The sequence below is a fragment of the Polypterus senegalus genome, chromosome 2 (genome assembly GCF_016835505.1).
Source record: "Polypterus senegalus isolate Bchr_013 chromosome 2, ASM1683550v1, whole genome shotgun sequence".
In the NCBI taxonomy this organism is placed as follows: Eukaryota; Metazoa; Chordata; class Cladistia; order Polypteriformes; family Polypteridae; genus Polypterus; species Polypterus senegalus.
Window position 1 is genome coordinate 33599587 of NC_053155.1, and position 21257 is coordinate 33620843.

At 39.5% G+C, this 21257-nt stretch overlaps 1 protein-coding gene across 2 annotated transcripts in view; it reads right to left on the reverse strand.

The window, feature by feature from the left end:
* Positions 1–21257, reverse strand: part of dhrsx (dehydrogenase/reductase (SDR family) X-linked) — a 611413-nt gene that overhangs the window by 173948 nt on the left and 416208 nt on the right. For both annotated transcript variants that reach the window (XM_039743559.1, XM_039743558.1), the window contains exon 5: positions 11565–11772. In XM_039743559.1, coding sequence (XP_039599493.1) covers positions 11565–11772 — 208 coding nt within the window. The remainder of the gene's footprint in view (positions 1–11564; positions 11773–21257) is intronic.

Consider the following 21257-nt stretch of genomic DNA (forward strand, 5'->3'; position numbering starts at 1 on the left):
TACGCACGACATTATGCATGAGGCCCCAGAACTGCTTATTCCTCATCACTGCATTATATGCATTGTTCTTCAAGGTGAGCAATGATTGGCTGTCAATCCTTATGCCCACAGAATCCTCCTCTATAACTAAAGACAAAATCAAATCTGCTCTATTTTACATATCACATTGAGCTTTGGACTAGTTGGACCGAGTCATTGGATATGTCACATTAGGTGACTGCCCCTGACTCGCTAAGATTTTGTAAATTAATTAAGGCTATGACAGAAAATCACGGGGAAAGTTGGGTAATGTGATCTGACCTTTAGGCGGGCATCACACTATATGACTTTGAGTTGGACAGCGCGTCACTTTTAAAGACCGCATTTGATGGATCTCATTGTCTTGAATTAGGAATGGCAGGGGATGACGGATTATATGATTCACTTATGTCTTCTCAGCAGTTTCAAATTTCTAATTGCATCATGCAAATATCACAAGGTAAACATATTTTGGCATCCAATCATTGTGAAGCATTTTATTTATTTCTCCCAGCTTTTAGTATGACAAAGACAATGCATCCAACTGACATCTGTGCTGACTCCAAAGTTGGCCATGCCAATCCTCTGTTTGTGCAGTTCACAACACCCATTCTGAGTCATTTCTTAAGGTGGCCATTACTCTTCTCTGTTCTTCTTTTTCTTGCAATTTTCTCTTCTGAAATGGAGTTGGTTCACATTTCACATTACACAACTGCAGTCATGAGTGTACATTGTGACTATCCACACCCTACCACGAAAATGTGAATGACGGCCATGACTGAAAATTACAGAAAAAGTAACGTACTGTAAGTGTGCCTCATTACTTAAAAAATGAAATTCATGTTTAGTATTTTTATAATCGTATCATTCAAATTTTTAACACACTGGTAACCCCCATCTGGAGTACTGAGTGCAGTTTTGGTCTCCATGTTACAAAAAAAAGACATAACAGCACTAGAGGAAGATCAGAGAGGAGCGAATTGGCTGATTCTGAGACAGAGAGATATGAACTATAAGGAGAGATTGAAGGATTTGCGCCTTTTCAGTTTAAGCAAGCAGAAACTAAGAGGTGATGTGATTGAAGTGTTTAAAATTATGAAAAGCAATAGTACAGTTGTACTTTAAAAAGTTTAACAAGAACAGGGGGGCACAGTTGGAAACTTGTTAAGGGTAAATTTCACACAGAGCACTACAGACACATGGAATAAGTTGCTCAATAGTGTGGAAGACAGTAGGACTTTTGGAACCTTTAAAAACTAGACTTGACGTTATTTTTACAGTAATTAGGTGGATAAGACTAGTGTGCTTTGTTGAGCTAAAATAACAAGTGGGTTTTTTATTTGTTCTTAGTAGCACCTTTTCAGACTATTGATCAGTCTATGTTTATAAAAGACATTAGGTTATTGTCATCTCTAAAATGGTCAGTATAGGCTCTGGCTCATCACACCCTACATTTGGAGCAAGTAAATACAGTAAATCGATGGAAGCTTTGACCGCAAAATCCACCCATTGATTTACTGTGAGAAATGTATGGCTACTGGATTTTAGAAATAAATCTTACAGTGCTATTAAAGTGGTAAAGGCGTCACACATAAAAAGTAAGCCCTCTGTTCTGAACTCCTGTGAGTAGATAGGAGCTTTATGAAACATTAAGCGATGTAAACAGGAAGCAGCATCTGGTGATGCCACCTCTGTGTGGTACCAAGTCTCCATCCAGACTCTTTTCCTGTGTAGTTCCTAGCTGCCCACCTCCATCTGTACTGCTGACTCCTTCAATGCATTTAAGAAGCAACTGGAAACCCATCTGTTCTGTGAATATTTGTCTAATTGATTGAGAAGAAAAGAAAAATTCCTCTGTGATCTTTTATATTGTTATATTAATTTGTTGTTTAAGTTTACTTGCTTTATCAAGTGTAACCTCCGATTAGTTATAACATCTTTTCACGTATGGCAATCAACTTTTGTTACCTGTCCTACTACATTTGCTCAACAAACAGGCCCAAGCCTAATGTTACTCAATTATGTTTACCTCTTTTGTAAGCAGTCATTTTGCACCCTAGGTCAAGCTTATTAGTACACCAACAAAATGTCCGGTAGCTAATCCATGAGTTTGGGTTTTACTCCCCTTATGACCTTGCCCTATACAAATGCCTAATTCGCCTTAATGGTGGCACCAGCCCTGCTTGCATTGGATAAAAGCATCAGCCACGCAAATAAATAGAAATGTAAATAAATGTAAATGTACACAAATTTGAAAGCAAATAAGGGTATGGGAATTTGGACTCTGAAAAATGTCTCTCTATTATAAAAAAAAAATCCTGGGGGGGAGACGAGACGTGATCTTCTCGGAAGACAATTTGATGTCCCGCGAGGGACACTGTAACGTCACACAAAGACAATTTGACATCCGCAAGAGACACTTTAATGTCACGCGAGACAAGGCCGTGAGACATTTAAAACAAGATCACAGACTTCTAACCAAGCAGTTGTTGGAATGCTTTTGGCAAACAGACATCATGTGCTCCCAGCTCTTAAAACAATGACAAGCGACAAGCAGAACACACAGCTTGAAAGCAGCAGCAGCAGGAAGCCAGCAGATGATCCGACCACTTCTCCTTAGTGTGCGTTCAGCTCCACCCCCATTTTCACAACATTAGCGGCAGAGACACGAAGTGGCAGAAGGACAGCTGCTGTACATGCTTTGAAATGATCGACGCAAAGCGCGACAGAAAGAACATGCAGCTTGCCAGCAGCAGAAAGACAGCAGATGATCCGACGGCATCACCTTGGCGTGTGATCAGCCGCCCCTCTTCACAACACAAGCAGCGTTATACGTCCTGCGAGAAAGATTTAACCACACCCGGGGCCGGAAATAAAGGACAAGTATTGTTTTTACAAAAGTTTTAAAGTAAAAGTGAAAATAATGCATATGTAACAATTCCCATGAAAATAACAATCTCTATAAATGGTATATTCATTAAACCAAACTCGGGGGGTCGAGTGAAGCAAGCAGGGGGCAGAGCCCCCTAGTTTTTATTATTATTCTTACAGGTGAGATGATTTTTTTCATCAAGATAGGTATGAGTTCCCATTCATTCTCATAACATAATATAGGGCAGCATGGTGGCACAGTAGTAAGTGCTGCCATCTTTCAAACTCAGTATCTAGGATCACAGTCCTGCTCCTGATCATTGCCTGTGCTGTCTGCATGTTCTTCCTATGTATGAATGGTCTCCTCCCACATCTCTAAAGACATACTGGTTGGCATGATTAGCAAAGCCACATTGGTGCTATGTGGGTGTGTGCATGAGGGAGCCCTGTGATAAACTGCCATGCAGTGCTGACTGACCCCGAAACCTTGCATTGGATTTTGCGGGTTTGAGAATGTTGTGTTTTATGTCATTACACATTCAAACACATTAGAAAATATGGAGACAACATCAAAATGTAAGAAAATGTGAAATTCATTTGGCTTGCGGGGGAAATCCTTAGCATTCATTTTCTAAATGACAATATAAAGAAAAATAGTAACTCACTGGAACAGGCTATGTGATGTTTATGAGTGGAATGTGAAATGATTTTTAAATCATTTTAATCAGCTTGTGCAGAAAACTGGCTATTACTCACTTGGATGGCAAATTACATCCGCTTGAGCAGAGGCCAGCGCCTTGCCTGATGAAAACATCCCCTGCTGCACTATTTCATCTCTATTCCTGTATTTTTGAAAAGAGAGAACTGAGAAATTCCAGCTGCCTGGAGTTAGAGAAGCACACACTGGGCAATGCTGGTGTAGATGGCCAGAACAGGCCATCATTTTCAAATTCCACATACTGTCACTATATGTGCACATAGCAGAGCCGCTCTGCATGAATGTTCCATCATATCACTCTGTACATCTGTCTTTGGCTCAAATTGTTTATGAATTCTACTGGTTTGCATGCATACTGTGTTGTTATGTGTAACTGCATTACTGCTTTGCACACAGATGATATGGATTTGGGTTGAATGAAAGCATTAATGGTTTGTGCATGTGTATGACTGATTGGCGTGCACCTACATATTCACAGCATTGGTTTGAATTCTTATAGTTTGGTTTGTGGACTTGAATTATTGATGTCAACATTTCAATCAATCAATCAACATTTATTTATATAGCACATATTCATACAAAAAAATGTAGCTCAAAGTGCTTTACAAAATGAATAGAGAAATAGAAGACACAATAAAAGATAAACATAAGTCAACATTAATTAACATAGAATAAGAGTAAGGTCCGATGGCCAGGGTGGACAAAAAAACTCCAAAGGCTGGAGAAAAAAATAAAATCCGTAGGGGTTCCAGACCAAGAGACCGCCCAGTCCCCTCTGGGCAATCTACCTAACATAAGTCAAACAGTCCTCTTTGTATTTAGGGTTTTCATGGAAGGACCTGATGATGATGGTCACGTAGACTTCTGGCTTTCAGTCCATCAATGTTGGTGCATCATGATGCTTTGAGTAGGTGGTGGTGTGCATGAATACTGGTGTGTGTACTAGTATGGTATTGACTTGGATCATCATAGTACTGGTGTGGGCACCAGAACTACTGATCTGCAGGCATAAGGTATTAGTTTGTGTACATACATTAATAATTTGCATGCAAATAGTATTGGTTTCTGCACCATTATTAAATATTTGCATGGCTGTAATACAGGACTGTTTAGTTACATTATAGATGTGCAAACATAAGGCACGGGTTTGTGTGCCTGAATGATTAATTTGCATGTAAAGGGAATTAATGTATGCATTATTGACTACTGATTTGTGTACTTGCATTATTGATTGGCATGCCATCAGGATGGGTTTCAGCACTTTTCTACTGATTTTCACATGTGGCCTTAGTTTGTAATAATACATTAATCATCTAAATGCATACAGTGCTGGTTTGTATACAAATATTTAACCAGCATTGGATTGTGAGCCTTTATTATTGACTTGCATGCAGACAATATCGGCTTGTGTAGCCATGTTATAAAATTTGCGTGCTTATGGTACTGGTTTCTGCGCCACAATTATTAATTTGCAACCAAGCTATATTGGTCTGTGCAATAAGAACCACATTTTTATTATTTTCATCCAACATGTGCTGAACAACCGATATTATAAAAAAGTATATTAGTATTAGAAGAAAAAATATATATGCACTTTTTCAAGATGTCATCCTATGATTTCAAAGATTAACAAAATAACAGTGTGAACTCGAACTTTCAAAGATTAACAAAATAATAGTGTGAGCTCGAACTTTTATTTATACAGCCTTGAAGCTGTGGAATGGCCTGTCTGCTATTATAAGAGATGCCCCATTAGTTTCAGATTTTAAATTCCAGCTGAAGACTGCCTACTTCAGTTTAGTCTACCCTGACTAGAGCTGCAGATTAACTGTGTACTGTATATTGCATCTCTATTGATAGTCAATAGTAAAATATAAGTAATATGATATTTATAAACTGCTACTAACATTCCCCTATTCTGTTTCTCTTCTCAGTACTCACGCTGCTTTACTGCCAAGTTGTTTGCCTGTCTATAGAAAAGTCAACTCAGATAAAGGAGCACCAGATTCATTGGGAAGTAGGGTCCTTTCATCGGATTGGCTAGCCCAGCTCTGACTCAGATGTAGAATGACCAATAGGACTGAGGTGGCTTGTTGGCAGACGTCTCCAGTACTCTGATTGTGTCTGGCTTGTCTCTGAGTCCTCTTCTACAATTTGGCAGTGCTCCAAACTTTAGTTGATGGACAGATGTTGTTGTTTTTCTTTTATGTTAATTAGTTTCTAAATTATTTTTGATAAATTTTAACAAATCTATTTCCTTATATGTAATATTTCTGTGTGTAGTGAGTGGTATAATCTATTCTTGCATTATGCTGCAAGAGTTGTCACAGAATTGAACACAATCCCTCTATGTCTCCCTTGGGCAATCCGTACTTTATTTCAATAGATGATGTGGGATCCCTAACTCTATGATGTCAAATATCATGATTTGAGTGCACTCCGAATAGAGAAAAGCGTGTCATGAATCAAGTGCACTCCAAGCAGAGAAAAGGGTATAAGGCCCTAACGATCAGGCTAGAAATTTCTGACCCCAGGTAGTCAGGCTGAACATTTTATAGATAACTGATTGAGAACATGTTCTAAAGGCTTCGGTCATGAAAATATGTGCAAGCATCTATACTGTTGAGACAGATATGTTCCCCCTGAACGCAATTCAGAAATCATTTATGAGTCATAAATTGACTAGTCATTCTTAATTAAAATAATATACAATCAGATAAATTAAAAGAAAATGTGTATAGACTTAGATACAGAGAAGTATAATCCAAAATATAAAACATCTCACAGCGCAGCTCACAGGGTCTCACGGAGATCCTCTGTATGAAATATTGGTGCGTAAAGTTCCAGAGTTCAATTACAGTTCATCACAGTTTGTCTGAACAAAACTTACAGCAAAAAGAAAACAGTCCATTGTGGCCTTCCAATCAAAATGTCTGCAGGCGCAAAATGGCAATTTTGTCTCTCAAGGATGCACTCAGAGACAGAGGCGTCATGGCATTAATACTAATAATGCACTCAATCTGTAAATCCACCAGAAACTTAAAATCAAATCTTAAACTCCTTTTAATACTTTCTCTTCTATTACATATAGTTTTACACAATTTCTCTCAGCCGCTTTTAGATTAATCAAGGAAAACTGGTAGACAGGCCTGAAACAAATGCATAAAATCCAGTTGATAGGATCATCTTAAAGTGTCTTTGCTCCTTTATAGCACTCCAAGGTCTCAAATTAAATGATACAAGTTAGCAGCCCACATAAATATTACAGTCATTCAATAAGGTAAAACTCTTAATCCATGTTAATGCCTAATCCCTGCAGACTAAGACTGGTACCTCTTGTGGCTGCAGGTTTTTATTCCAACTAACTTCTGTTGTCAATTAGACTCCAAGCCTAATTTCTGTGTGGTGGGGTCAGTATGGAAATTATAAAAATAAATTGGGTAAATGTTTATTAGAACGTACCAACCATTTATAAATGTTACATGGGAATAAGTTAGCGTTTTGTTCATTCTGCTTTTTCAAATGTTCTGGTTATTCAATCCATAATTTACTAATAAACATGTTAGTTGATCTGGCGCTGAAGTAACCTGCAGTCTATCAGCATTCAGTTTCATTTGCCTGGATGTCTGCATCACCCAATGTTAATTGTCATGATTAGGATATGATTAAGGGAGCAAACTATGAAGAATAAAGGGAAATGAATAGGAAAACAATAAAAGAGAGTTAAGCATTTAAAGATACGGCAAGCATACCAATACTTCAAAGTGTCTTATAAATATAAAATCACAGTTCTTTTCTTTGCTGAATGCAGAATAAGAAACAAAAATACACTAATTAAATCTAACCAATCAGAGTGAGGATGGCTCACTGATTGTGAAACTGGTTGGAACAAAAACCTGCAGTTACAAGGGGTCCCTAGAACAGAGTTAAGAACCAGTGGGCTATGCAAATATCATGATTAGACAAATTCGGATACTTTTTATGATACTGTGGCGGATGCCCGGGACCCACGCACAGCCGGGACACCCCTTTGGCACTGAATCCGAGGGAGAAGCTATGGGAGGCTTATTTCTTTCCCCGGAGCTCTTGGTGGCAGCCCCCCTGGGTTGCATTGGGGCCACAATTCTGGAACACCGGAGCTCATCCCTGTTGGGCTCCGTGGTCACCACCAGGGGGCGCTGCACAGTTTGTGGGCTGTAATGCAGCCATAGCTGGAAGTGCAGCCTGAATGAATTAGGTTAATTATCACCTGAAGCACTTCTGGGTGGGCTATAAGAGGAGCCAGCAGGCACTACTCAAGGCGCCAGAGTCGGAAGAAGAAAAGTGTATGCTGGTGTTTTGTTTTGTGTATTTTGGGGACTGTGTAGGGCCTGTGGGACATAGGGAAGACGAGCCCCACAGCTGAAGAAAATAAAACCTTTTTGTTTCATTTTTATGCGCCTCCGCTGTCATTCTGTGTCAGGTCAACGCCAACAGAGCACTTTTGCTACAATACACATGAGGGTATAAGATCACTTTGATGATTTGGTGAGAACACAGTTGTGATAAGGTGATTGGTGGAATAAATTCAGTTCAGTTCAATATTAAGTAAACTCAAATCTGAAAATGAATACAATACAAACATAATAAGTTTGACAAATAAGAAGAGACCATTCAGGCCAGCATAGTGTTTGTGAACAATTGGGATGATTTTTGGGAAAGGCATGGATTTTTCAAAAGAGATGGTCTTTATCCTAACTGGTGGGGATCTTATGTATTATCCCAGAATATAGCAGCAAAACTGCCTGGTTGACCTATTAGAGCACCATCCAAGCCGCAGTTATGTGATCTTAAATCACAGGCTGTTGTTTATCCCACCTGTTACTATCCTGAAGCTGTTACCCATAATCCCTCTTGTGAGGCATCCAGTAAATTTAGTCTTGATGCAAACCTTAAATTACCTGATAACCAAAAAATTAGGTGTATAATTAGAGCAAGGGATAAAACCAGACCCTTCACCAGGGGCATCTGTAATAGAAATTTACTTCAAATTAAAACAAAAATATATCACCAGTTCAGAAAGAAACATGCAGTTTTAAATGCTGCTTATTGAACATTCGCTCTCTTGGCAGTAAAGCTGTTTTGGTAAATGATATTATATTAAGTACAAAATCTGATCTGTGTCTTCTCACTGAAACCTGGCTTAGTAAATGTGACACTGTTCCCCTAGCTGAGGCGTCACCAGATGGATACTCGTTCCTTCATAAGTCTAGAGATTCTGGTCGAGGAGGAGGACTTGGAATAATTCATTGTAACAAAATGCAAATCACGTCTAAAAATTTAGGCGACTTTACATCCTTTGAGGCATTCATTTTAAATATTAAAACAGATTCCAACACAATTATAGTGCTAGTCTACAGACCACCAGGGCCATATTCATTGTTCATGACTGAATTTAGAAACCTTTTATCTGATTTGGCTATAAATTATGATCACGTAGTACTGACGGGGGATTTTAATGTACACATTGATGTGGAAACTGACACTTTACTTATTTGTTAAATTCAGTAGGATTTTGTCAGAATGTCAAAGGTCCAACTCATAATCATAACCACACATTAGATTTAATTATAACTTACAAAGTTGAAATTCAAAATTTAAATATTACTCCATTAAATGAAGTTATTTCCGATCACTACTTAATTACATTTGATTTAGTCCTGCCCTTGCCAACGCACTCACAGATTAAAACAAAGACAGTGCGACATCTAGATTGTAATTCTGTTTCAAAATTTATAGATACTTTGAGTAAGTCGAGAGTAATTGTGGAAAACCATTTAGATCAGCTAACAACACATTATAATATGACCTTGAGAGATGCTCTGGACAAAGTGGGTCCCCTTAAAACAAAAGTGATCAAAGCACATAGAAACTCTCCCTGGTTTAATGAAAATACTCGAGCTCTTAAATTAGAGTGTCGAAAACTGAAGCGCAGAAGGAGAACAACAAAGCTACATGTCTTTCAAGTTGCATGGACAGAGAGTGTTAAAAAATTTAAAAAGCTCTCTTTAAAGCTCGCTCAGAATACTATTCTACAATAATAGATAGAAATAAAAAAATCCTCGGGTACTGTGTAGAACAATGGCTAAATTAATAAATGGAAATTCAGATCTACAGTGCAAAATACCAACAGATATTAGCAGTACAGACTTTATGAACTTCTTCAATGAGAAAATTAAAAATATAAGATCCCAGATCTCAGCATCACAGTACAAACCAAATACTAGCTTAGCAGACACTGTCCCACATTATATTCAGCACTTTAGTAATTTTAATCCTGTAACTGAGCAGGAAGTCTTAACTTTAATTTCTAAAATGAAGCCCACTACTTGTTCCCTAGATCCAATGCCAAAAAAAACTAGTAAAAAGTTCAATGGATGTTCTGGCTGCCCCTATTCTAAACATTATCAATAGTTCATTATTGCATGGCACAGTACCTGGTACACTAAAAGTGTCAGTCATTAAACCATTACTTAAAAAGTTGAACCTAGACCCACACATACTAAATAATTATAGGCCTATTTCAAATTTACCCTTTCTCTCTAAAATACTAGAAAAAGTAATCGCCAATCAGCTTCAGTCACACTTTACGCATTACAATTTATTTGAGAAATTCCAGTCTGGTTTCTGCACTGGTCATAGTACAGAAATGCGGGTTGTAAATGAAATTCTGATATCCTCTGATGAAGGAAACTCCACTTTAATTATGTTGTTAGACTTAAGTGCAGCATTTGACACTATTGCCCATTCTATTTTAATGCACAGACTAGAAAATGATGTTGGCTTTACAGGCACTGTGCTCGCTTGGCTTAGTTCTTATTTATCAAATCGATTCCAATATGTGAAGAAATGTGCTGACTATACACAGAAGTGAGATATGGTGCCCCACAGGGCTCAGTACTGGGACCTTTACTTCCACTTGGATCTATCATTAGGAAACATAATGTTAATTTTCACTCGTATGAAGATGACACCCAGTTATAACTTTCAATTGATGGTTTCCATCAATTCACTCTTGAATTTAAAGAAGTCAATACCATTGAAAATTCTGAAGACACAGATTGCAGCATTTCCAAAAACAGTACACAAAACTAACAATAATGCACAATTAACTGGAGTGTCTGGCTATTTTGGAATTAAAGAGACTTGAAAATGACAGATGTCATGCAAAGACTGAACATGATAAGCTTTTAGAAAAGAAAATCATAATTACAACTATTGCTACCTCCTCCTGATTTAAGTTTGTAATGCATATAGAAGCCATAGGGTTAAGTTGTGATTGAGTGGTAGTATTTGCCTGCAAATCAATCTTGTGTTTAAATACATTTTCTCACTATCAATCATTATTACTCTGTGAATAGCATAACTTTACTGAGAATATCACTTCACCTGTCAGTGATCCAATTGTTGAAAAAGATGGAAACAATTGTTCCATGCTTGCATGAATGAAAGTCATGTCACTTACGAAAATAAATGGAATGTATATATGGTGTCAGCTCAACCTTTGAGTTTCCTTATCAGAATTCTCTAATGCTGCCATGCAAAGCTGACTCTTGACATAAAAAGATTTATGAGAGCATGAGCTAAACAAGAGGTGCATTTGGACTGGCTAAAGTTTGCTTTGTGCTTGTATTATTCCTGGTGGGTGGGGGCAGTACCCCAGGCCCAAAACTATTCCAGCCAATCAGAGACTGCCTCTAAAGGGCTCTCATTGTCAGTATTATTAAGAATTGCTTTACAATGCAAATTACAACATCTGATGGCCATCGAGAGGTATTTAAATATAAAACAAAAAGTTTAAAAAAAACATAAATATGTTGTTCATTCTTGACATATATTTTTCTGTTTCTTAAAGGCGAAAAGTAGAATGAAGTTTCAAGCATTCTGTGGTGTGGCTCAGATGAACAGCAGACCTTACCTGCTTTGCAGGTCCTCCAGGTTCAGGCTTCCAACATAGTGAGTAGCAGAGGACACAGTGACAACACGGCTGCAGGAGTCTGCTGATCCCGAAGTCTTGAGTGTGTCCAAAAGAAGGCTGGTCAACAGGAAGTGTCCCAAATAGTTTAAGCCAATGTGCTCTTCAAAACCATCCTTGGTTTGTCTTTGTGGAACCAGCATTACCGCAGCTGAAACGGACAGAAAAAGGTTACCGTGAAGTGAGGGACTGCTTTTTTTTTAAATTTATTAAATTATCATTGCAAGGAATTAATCTGACAATTAATGACACAATTTTATCTAAGAGAGAGTGGCAGGTGTTACTGAGCAGAAAGTCAGAAAGAGGTGCATAACACTTTGAGCTATCTGGTTTACTCTATGATCGGACCATTTTAAACAAAATGACACAGTTGGTGCTGTCTCATCATGCTGAACTCTCAAGTGTACAAAGAGTGAATTACCATAAAAGAATGGAGGACATTCGGGTTCCTCCGTGTCTCTACTTCTACCTTTGTAGGACAGAACTAGAAGCTCAAATGCGGAAAGGGAGACTGGGAGAGCACCAAGGTGAGAACAGCTTGATAAGATGAGAAAGGAAACGAGGAGCACCAGTTACATCCCCTTAGGCGGTTATAAATGGAGCAGGAGAGGAAAAAGAAGGCCATTCATTATAACTCTTCAAGAAACTAGGACTTCTGGCTGACAGGCTTTGACCCTGGGTCTGTTAGTAAGGAGTATTAGGGTTGATAGATAGATAGAAAGATAGATAGATAGATAGATAGATAGATAGATAGATAGATAGATAGATAGATAGATAGATAGATAGATAGATAGATAGATAGATAGATACTTTATTAATCTCTATTTATTATTTATTAATTTATTAATTTCTATTTTGGAGAAATTCGGTGGGCATAACTATCAATCCTTGTTAGGCTGAATATCCTGTTCTTGTCAAACATTTTCTAATATTCTCCTGCTCTAAAAACAAAACCAGTCAGAATCCATGCACATATTATATTATATTATATTATATTATATTATATTATATTATATTATATTATATTATATTATATTATAAGGTAGTATGAAATGTTCCTATTTTTCAAAATATGTAGTAGCCTTGGACAGGGTTGCTGGTCCATTAAAAAAGTACTTGGGAGTCATAGTGGGCTCATCACATTCTACATCCAGTGTACAGAAGTGATTAAGAAAGCTAATAAGATGTTGGGTTATATAGCACAATACGTGGAGTACAAGACAAGGCGGTAATGCTTACATTATATAAAGTATTAGTGAGGGCAACCTGGAATACCATGTTTAGTTTTGATCTCCATATCACAAAAAAGACATAGCAGAACAAGAGAAAGTACCACAGAAGAACGACTAGTCTGATTACAGGAGTAACGGGTATGAGGCAGGAAGAGATTAAACATTTTCAGTTTAACAAACAGAGATTAAGAGGTGATGTGATTGAGATGTTTAACTTTATGAAAGGATTTAGTACCGTGGATCCCAGTTGTTACTTTAAAATACATTTTTCAACAAGAACACAAGGACACGGAAACTTGCTAAGGATACATTCACGTAAACGTTAGAAAGTTACGGAGTAAATTAGCAAGTAGTGTGGCAGACAGTAGGACTTTGGGAACACTGAAATCTCAACTTGATGTTATTTCGGACAATGTGAGTGAATAGGATGGATAAGCTTGTTGGGCTGAATGGCATATTCTTGCCACAACTTTTTGAATGTTTTAAAAAGATTCATTTGCACAATCCAGACTAGTTAACATTCATCCCTTTGGAATAAGCAAGGTAAACTAAGCAAGTAAGTGGAGAAAAAGCCACAGAGACATTGGAATGACATGCATATTCCACACAGAGCTTTTCAAATGACTGGACTGTCTTCCAGGCCATTTTTTTATTTCAAAGCTCTTAGGCAATAGTAACCATTGGATCAGCATTGTGACAAAGAGCTCAGTTAGTTTAATGTGGGTGCCAGCTTCCTACTCTGTGGCTTGATAGCTGCGCCTAATCCATGGTTTGAGAAAGACTCATTCTTTTCCGTTTTTTTTTTGTAAAGTTCACCTCAGGCTAGCGTTGAAGCAGTAAAACAAAGCACATGTAATGGCTTTAAATGAAATAATAAGTGACACTTGAAAAGGCATTTGCATAGCACTCTCCGTTGTCAGCCTAAGCGCAGAGATACTTGACTAAACTGAAAAGCACATTCTTCAGACAGAGTCAAAGCAAACATTTGGAGCCAAAATAAAAAGCGCCAGCTTTACAATTATGTCAAATCAGGTCCAGTGCATATGAGTTCACCATTTGAAAGGCAGAGAGAAGAGACCAGGCAGTGATTGTGTTTCCTCTTCTAACAAATTCATTATTTAAATCTGTCTCTACTGGCTTGGAAAGTCTGCTTTTCCTTTTTTATCTGATAACTCAGTAAAATGAAATAAGAAAATCTTTTATTCCTTTGCTTTTTTTTTAGCTATGACTATAAGAGAAACTACTAAGATGTCTGTAAGAGCCATTTTCTTAGTTCTATAAAATTCATGAACATTTTACTAGATGATAATGCATAATATAGGAGGTTCCTATAACCCCCGCGAATAGAATTGAGTTGGTATTTTCCTGTCATTTTCTAACAGCTTTGAGTGAACAATGTTCTCCAGTTAGTGTCTAGCCTTGCCTTGTGTAAGATACAGAGGCATACGGTTTTTAACCATGTTCGTATTTGTGCTTGTGTTCGTGCTTGCGCACATGACCGTGCCTGGGCATATGTCTATGTGCCAACGGCCTACGGGCCTTTTGAGCATGAAGTAACTCGTAAAATAAAAGATTTAAGTGTTGAACCGTATGTTTAAGGCATACAGAAGAAGAAATTAAGAACCTTTAAGTATAGAAAGAAATAAAGAATGTTTAAGTATGGAAATAACCAAAGCTTCTCAAGAAAAGCTAAGCTTATAGAAGATACATTTTTGCCTTTATTCTACGTGTGTAACTATTTTCTTTTTATTCTTGTATGGATTATTTGCATTTAACGTTAACTAAATATCTTAAAACGAACTTTTGGACTGTGAGATTTCTTTGACACGCGTCTTACCCGTGCCTGACTTCGCCTTATACACTGGCGGCTATGATGTCAACTCAACCATTCCATCCATCCTCTTCCGCTTATCCAAGGTCGGGTCGCGGGGGCAACAGCTTGAGCAGAGATGCCCAGACTTTCCTCTCCCCGGCCACTTCTTCTAGCTCTTTCAGGGGAATCCTAAGACGTTCCCAGGCCAGCCGAGAGACATAGTCCCTCTAGCGTGACCTGGGTCTTCCCTGGAGCCTCCTACCGGTTTGACATGCCCGGAACACCTCACCAGGGAGGCGTTCAGGGGGCATCCTGATCAGATGCCCGAGCCACCTCATCTGACTCTCGATGCGGAGGAGCAGCGGCTCTACTCTGAGCCCCTCCGGGATGACTGAGCTTCTCTCCCTATCTTTAAGGGAAAGCCCAGACACCCTGCAGGAGGAAACTGATTTCAGCCGCTTGTATTCGCGATCTCATTCTTTCGGTCATTACCCATAGCTCAGGACCATAGGTGAGGGTAGGAGCATAGACCGACTGGTAAATTGAGAGCTTTGCCTTATGGCTCAGCTCTTTTTTCACCACGACAGACCGATGCAGAGCCCGCATCACGGCCAACGCCGCACCGATCCACCTGGCAATCTCACACTCCATTCTTCCCTCACTCGTGAACAAGACCCTGAGATACTTGAACTCCTTCACTTGGGGCAGGATCTCACCCCCAACCCTGAGAGGGCACTCCACCCTTTTCCGGCTGAGGACCATGGTCTCGGATTTGGAGGTGCTGATTCTCATCCTAGCCGCTTCACACTCAGCTGCGAACTGATCCAGAGAGAGCTGAAGATCACGGCCTGATGAAGCAAACAGGACAACATTATCTGCAAAAAGCAGTGACCCAATCCTGAGTCCACCAAACTGGACCCCCTCAACACCCTGGCTGCGCCTAGAAATTCTGTCCATAAAAGTTATGAACAGAATCGGTGACAAAGGGCAGCCCTGGCAAAGTCCAACTCTCACTGGAAACGGGTTCGACTTACTGCCGGCAATGCGGAACAGGCTCTGACAACGGTTGTACAGGGACCGAACAGCCCTTATCAGGGGGTCCGGTACCCCATACTTCTGGAGCACCCCCCACAGGATTCTCCGAGGGACACGGTCAAACTCTTTTCCCAAGTCCACAAAGCACATGTAGACTGGTTGGGTAAACTCCCATGCACACTCCAGGACCCTGCTAAGGGTGTAGAGCTGGTCCATTGTTCCGCGACCAGGACGAAAACCACACTGTTCCTCCTGAATCCGAGGTTCGACTATCCGACGGACCCTCCTCTCCAGAACCCCACAAATAGACTTTTCCAGGGAGGCTGAGGAGTGTGATCCCTCTGTAGTTGGAACACACCCTCCGGTCCCCCTTCTTAAAGAGGGGGACCACCACCCTAGTCTGCCAATCCAGAGGCACTGTCCCTGATGTCCATGCGATGTTGTAATGTTTGTTTTAAATTGTGCAAATGGATTTCAAGCATTTCAGCTGTCTCCACACCAAGAATGAAACCATTCATTGACAGAACAGAACATAACAAACACATTGGTACTGTGAGAGGAGAAATGGCATCTTGGGTGGGAAGGAGGAGGATTTATTACTGGAACAGGAGGCCAGAGTGGAATGTCAAACAAACTGGCCGGCGGAACAGAGAAATAAATTTGTGCCCGGCTGGTATCATTAAGCGGATGGAGTAACAGAAGCCCAGAATCGGGAGATGTTCCATCCCCCATACGTTAAGTGGCAGTGGTCCTCATACAGCAACACATTCAGTACATCTGCAGGGGTGCTTGGGAATTGGAGTCTGAAAGTACAGCACTGTTGGTGTCCCTGGGTGCCAATTGAGGGTGCTGTCGGGGGAGGACCACCCTACTTCATTTATGGCAGTGCTTCCTGGAGGACATGGCGTGGCACCAGAAGCAGCCTTGGGTCCGGCTTAAAAGAGAGCCCACTGCCTCACATTAACACTCAGCGGAGGACGGAAGGAGGATGATTTGTTAGTTTTTTGTATTATTGTAGACTGTGGAAATCGCTAACTGGAAGTGCTTTGATATCTTTTGTAAGTAAATAAGTGGGGACAAAATAAAGTGTTGGGGACCACCCTGGAACACCGTTTAAAAGCCAAATAATGGAAGGACTCAATGCATCAAGACAGTGCTTCTCAGATATAAAGAGCATCTGCTAGGGGAGCTTTGTCCTTTTCAGGCATAAATTCAAGATTATCCCCAAAAGTGACATCAGAGATCCTCTAATGCTTTGGGAGATAGCAACCTTGCAACCCTTCTTACCTCATATGAGACTTAAATGTACTTCCAATGCACTCATGTGTGATTTTTTTTATGGCACCTTCTCCCGCTTTGTAGACATCAATTAGTTTAATTTTCAGATCCTCATTCAGTTGCTTAGAAGAGCCCAAGTTATTTAAGGGTGGCACTGTGTTCGAGGAGTCAAAGAATTTATTAGGCTCTGGAAATGTTATTAGCTGACAATTCCAAATGACAATTCTTGACCACACCAACACTTAACAAACTAAGCCACATAAGACTAACAACCTTTGAGATCTGAGACCTTACGACTGAAAGAGCAACCAAATGTTTGCAAATGCAACACTTACTCTTCTTTTTTTTTCCATTTTTTAAGTTCATCAAATAAATTATAATTGCATATTAAGTTTTTTTTATTAAAATCATATTATTTGATTTGCTGTCAAACTTGTGCTTTTTACTTCAAACATCAACAAAGTATGCAGTTTGCTCAGAGGTGTCCAAACTTTTACATGGAACTGTAAATACATGTACAGTATACTGAGAGTAAATTAAATTCTTGTTTATCATGGAAGAAAGAAGTTCACTGTATTCTATACATGTGACTATATTTATACTACAAGGCAGCTGACTTGCTGCCCCATGTTTCCTTTTCTCCTACATATGCTGAAAGCATTTGTTTTTTGGATAGCAGTGGATCCTCATTGCAGGCCACTAAGCTACAAGATGGTCCAAGGACGTAAAACATAAATATGAAAGAAAGAATAAGTGGAGCTTATATTAAATAAGTACAGTACTTGGATGGGAAACTACTTGGGTTGCTGCTGGAAGAGGTGTTGGTGAGGCCACTAGGGGGTGCTTACTCTATGATCTGAATGTGGATCCCAATGCCCCAGTGCAGTGATGGGGACACTGTGCTGTAAAAATGGCAGTGCCCTTCAGATGAAATGTAAAACCATGGTCCTGACTCTCTGTGGTCATAAAAGATCATTGGGCATCCATCGTAAAGAGTAGGGTGTATCCCGATGTCCAAGCTAAATTGCCCACCCCGGCCTTCTCATTCTGGCCACCTTATCATCCCCTGCCTCTAATTGGCTAACTGTCTCTCACCACTTCATCACCTAATAGTTAATGTGTGGTAAGTGTACTGGTGCAAAAATGGCTGCCGTCGCATTAGCTAGGTTAATGCTACACATTAATGATGGTTGAAGTTGCTCCTCACTCACTTTGAAAAGTGCTTTGAGTAGTGAGAACAGAGCTATATAAATAGAAGGAATAATTATTAGTATTATTATTAAATAAATAAACATGGCAAAGAATGATTACATGGGAGCACAAAGCATCTTGTGACATGGTATCACTGTATAACTCAAGAGTTGGGTTGGTTTTAAGTTTAGCTGTTAATAGAATAGTTTACATACTGTAAGAATATAAGAAATTTGACAAACAAGAGGAGACTATTCAGTCCATCAGGCTCATGTATTTGGCTAATAGCTGTTCCAATATCTCATCCATATGCTTCATAATGGTTCTCAAAGTTTCTGCTTCAGCTATAAGCCTCAGAACTTTGTTACAGAATCCAAAAACTCTTTGCTTAAAGAAGTGCTTCCTGGCTTCATTCCTAAATGCACCCCCCATTACTTTCCACTGGTGTGCTTGAGTACAAGATTCTCCCTTAAGCTAAAAGAATGTTGCTGGACCTACTTCATCAATGGCTTTGAGGATTTTGAAGACCTGGAGTAGGTCCCCACACGGTTTCCTAAATGGGTTTCATTCTCTGCGTCTGTCACTGTAGGCCATGTCCTTAAGTCCTGGGAGGCCCCTTGTTACTCTCCTCTGCACATCTTCAAGTGCTGCTATGTCCTTCTTGAAGTACGGTGACCAGAACTGCACACGATAAACTCCAGACACAGCCTCTCTGATGCATTATATAGTCTGAGCATAACGTCCCCAGATTTATTTTCAAGTTTTACAAACAAAGTGGGTGGCAGAGTGGCGCGGTGGGTAGCGTGGAGTTTGCATGTTCTCCACATGTCTGCGTGGGTTTCCTCCGACAGTCCAAAGACATGCAGGTTATGTGCATTGGTGATTCAAAATTGTCCCTAGTGTGTGCTTGGTGTGTGGGTGTGTGTGTGTGCACCCACTGCAGTGGGCTGGCGCCCTGCCCGGGGTTTGTTTCCTGCTTTGCGCCCTGTGTTGCAGACCCCCTTGACCCTGTAGTTAGGATATAGCAGGTTGGATAATGGATGGACAAACAAAGCACAAGATGTCTAATAAGGCAATTAGGGAACACAGTATTAGGGGCAAACACACCCTGTACACCAAATCTCCTTGTAAATTTACAGTAAATGTACGTGTTTATGGGGTCGTTATGTGTGCAGTGTACAATTAAATTCTTAATTTGTATATTTAATGGCAAAACAGAAAATCCAAATCTTAATTTCTAAAACAAAAACAGATATTTGAAACACTCACCTAGAGCGCTCCAAGGAGCCATGTTGGATATAATTAATAAATCATTTACTGGATGGACATGTTCCCAAGCTGTTGTCAGATTTTTATTAAAGTAATCAAATTTGAAGCCGAATGTTCTAAAGAATTATGGACCAATTTCAACTATCCACTTTTCTCTCTAGAGTGTTAGAGAAAATTAAAAAAACGTCCAATGTTATTGAATTTTTGTTTTTTCAGTCTGTCTTTGGACTTGGTTACAGCCTCAGCTCAGGTAGTTAATGTTCTTCATATGTTCATAATTGCTGGAACTGCAACAATTATTATGCTCTTGGGCATAAAGGTGACATGAGTGATAACAATACCATACAACACCTAATTAAAACTATTGTTGGTTTGCCAAGCATTGGTTTATATCTTAGTTATTATTTTTGCTTTCAATACCTGTTGAAGTTTGATAACAATTGTCACTTGCATTGTCTTACATTTTATTTGATATCCAACACATCCAAAGGTAGAGCAAGAACTTCATTGTGCAGCTGGATTTTTAACTTCCTGACAGGCAGATCCCAGGTGGTTTGAGTGGGAAGTCATACCTCCTCATCCCTCGCTCTCCATACAGGGGCCCCACAGGGTTATGTGCTGAGTCCACTGCTCTACTCCCTTTATGCATATGACTGCACAACTCTACGTGACTCTAACATCACTGTCAAGTTTGCTGATGAGACAGCTGTAGTAGGTCTGATATCCAATAACAATAAGCAGCCTTACCTGGATGAAGTGTAGAGTCTATCACAATGATGCCAGGCCAACAGTCTTCTCCTGAAAGTGATCAAGACAAAGGAGCCAATTTTGTCTTTTCGGAGAAGACAACAGAAGCACAACCACCCTTTCAGTGTTAGCACCACTCAGATACAGAGGATGGACAGTTTCAGATATCTCTGTGATTTGACTTGTTCCAAGCCCATCAAAACCTTAGCAAAGAAGGCACGACAACGTCTTTACCATCTCAGGTGTCTCAAGGATTTCAGGCTGCCCTTCCAGATGTTATAGAACTTCCGCACATTCACCACTGGAAGTATTCTGACAGGAAGTATCACCACTTGTTTTGGGTAACAACACGCAACAGGACTACAAGTTTCTGCAGAGAGTGTGGTTCGGTCAGGGTATCCACTCATTAACGACCAAGACATCTATACTAAGTGATGTTAAATCAGGGCAAGGAAAGCAATCTGTGACACCAGCCATCCCAACAATGCCCCCTTTTTTATGCTGATGGCAGGTAAATGCTACCACTGCCTAAGGTGACATTCAGACAGACAGACAGATGAAGGCTTCTGTCCACATTCCATTTGCATGTTAAATAAGAAAACTGTCTAGAAATATGTGATGCTCTATTGTTAACCCTCTCACATGGAGCTATTTAACTGATCTATTTAGCTATTATTATTAATTAGATATTTATAATTCAATTAATGACTTTTGAATCTATAGAGTTCTGTACTGTTATTGTTACTTTATATATGTCTCAAGGCACAGTCATTGGAACATATACATATTTCACTGCATATTGTACAGTATGTATAATTTTTATGTGACAAATAAAAGATTTGATTTGAAACTGGTCATAATCCATTAATCGCAACATCCCTCCTACCCTGGATGCACTACACTTTGCATACTGGCATGATAGATATGTGGATCTCTCTTATTCTCCCTCAAAGAATTATTATTATTATTATTATTATTACAGTATTACAGTTACCATTCCATCTAAGGGCCATGCCAGACAATGTCTGACCAGAGATCAATCAACATATAAAGACAGAGAGCCACCTGGTA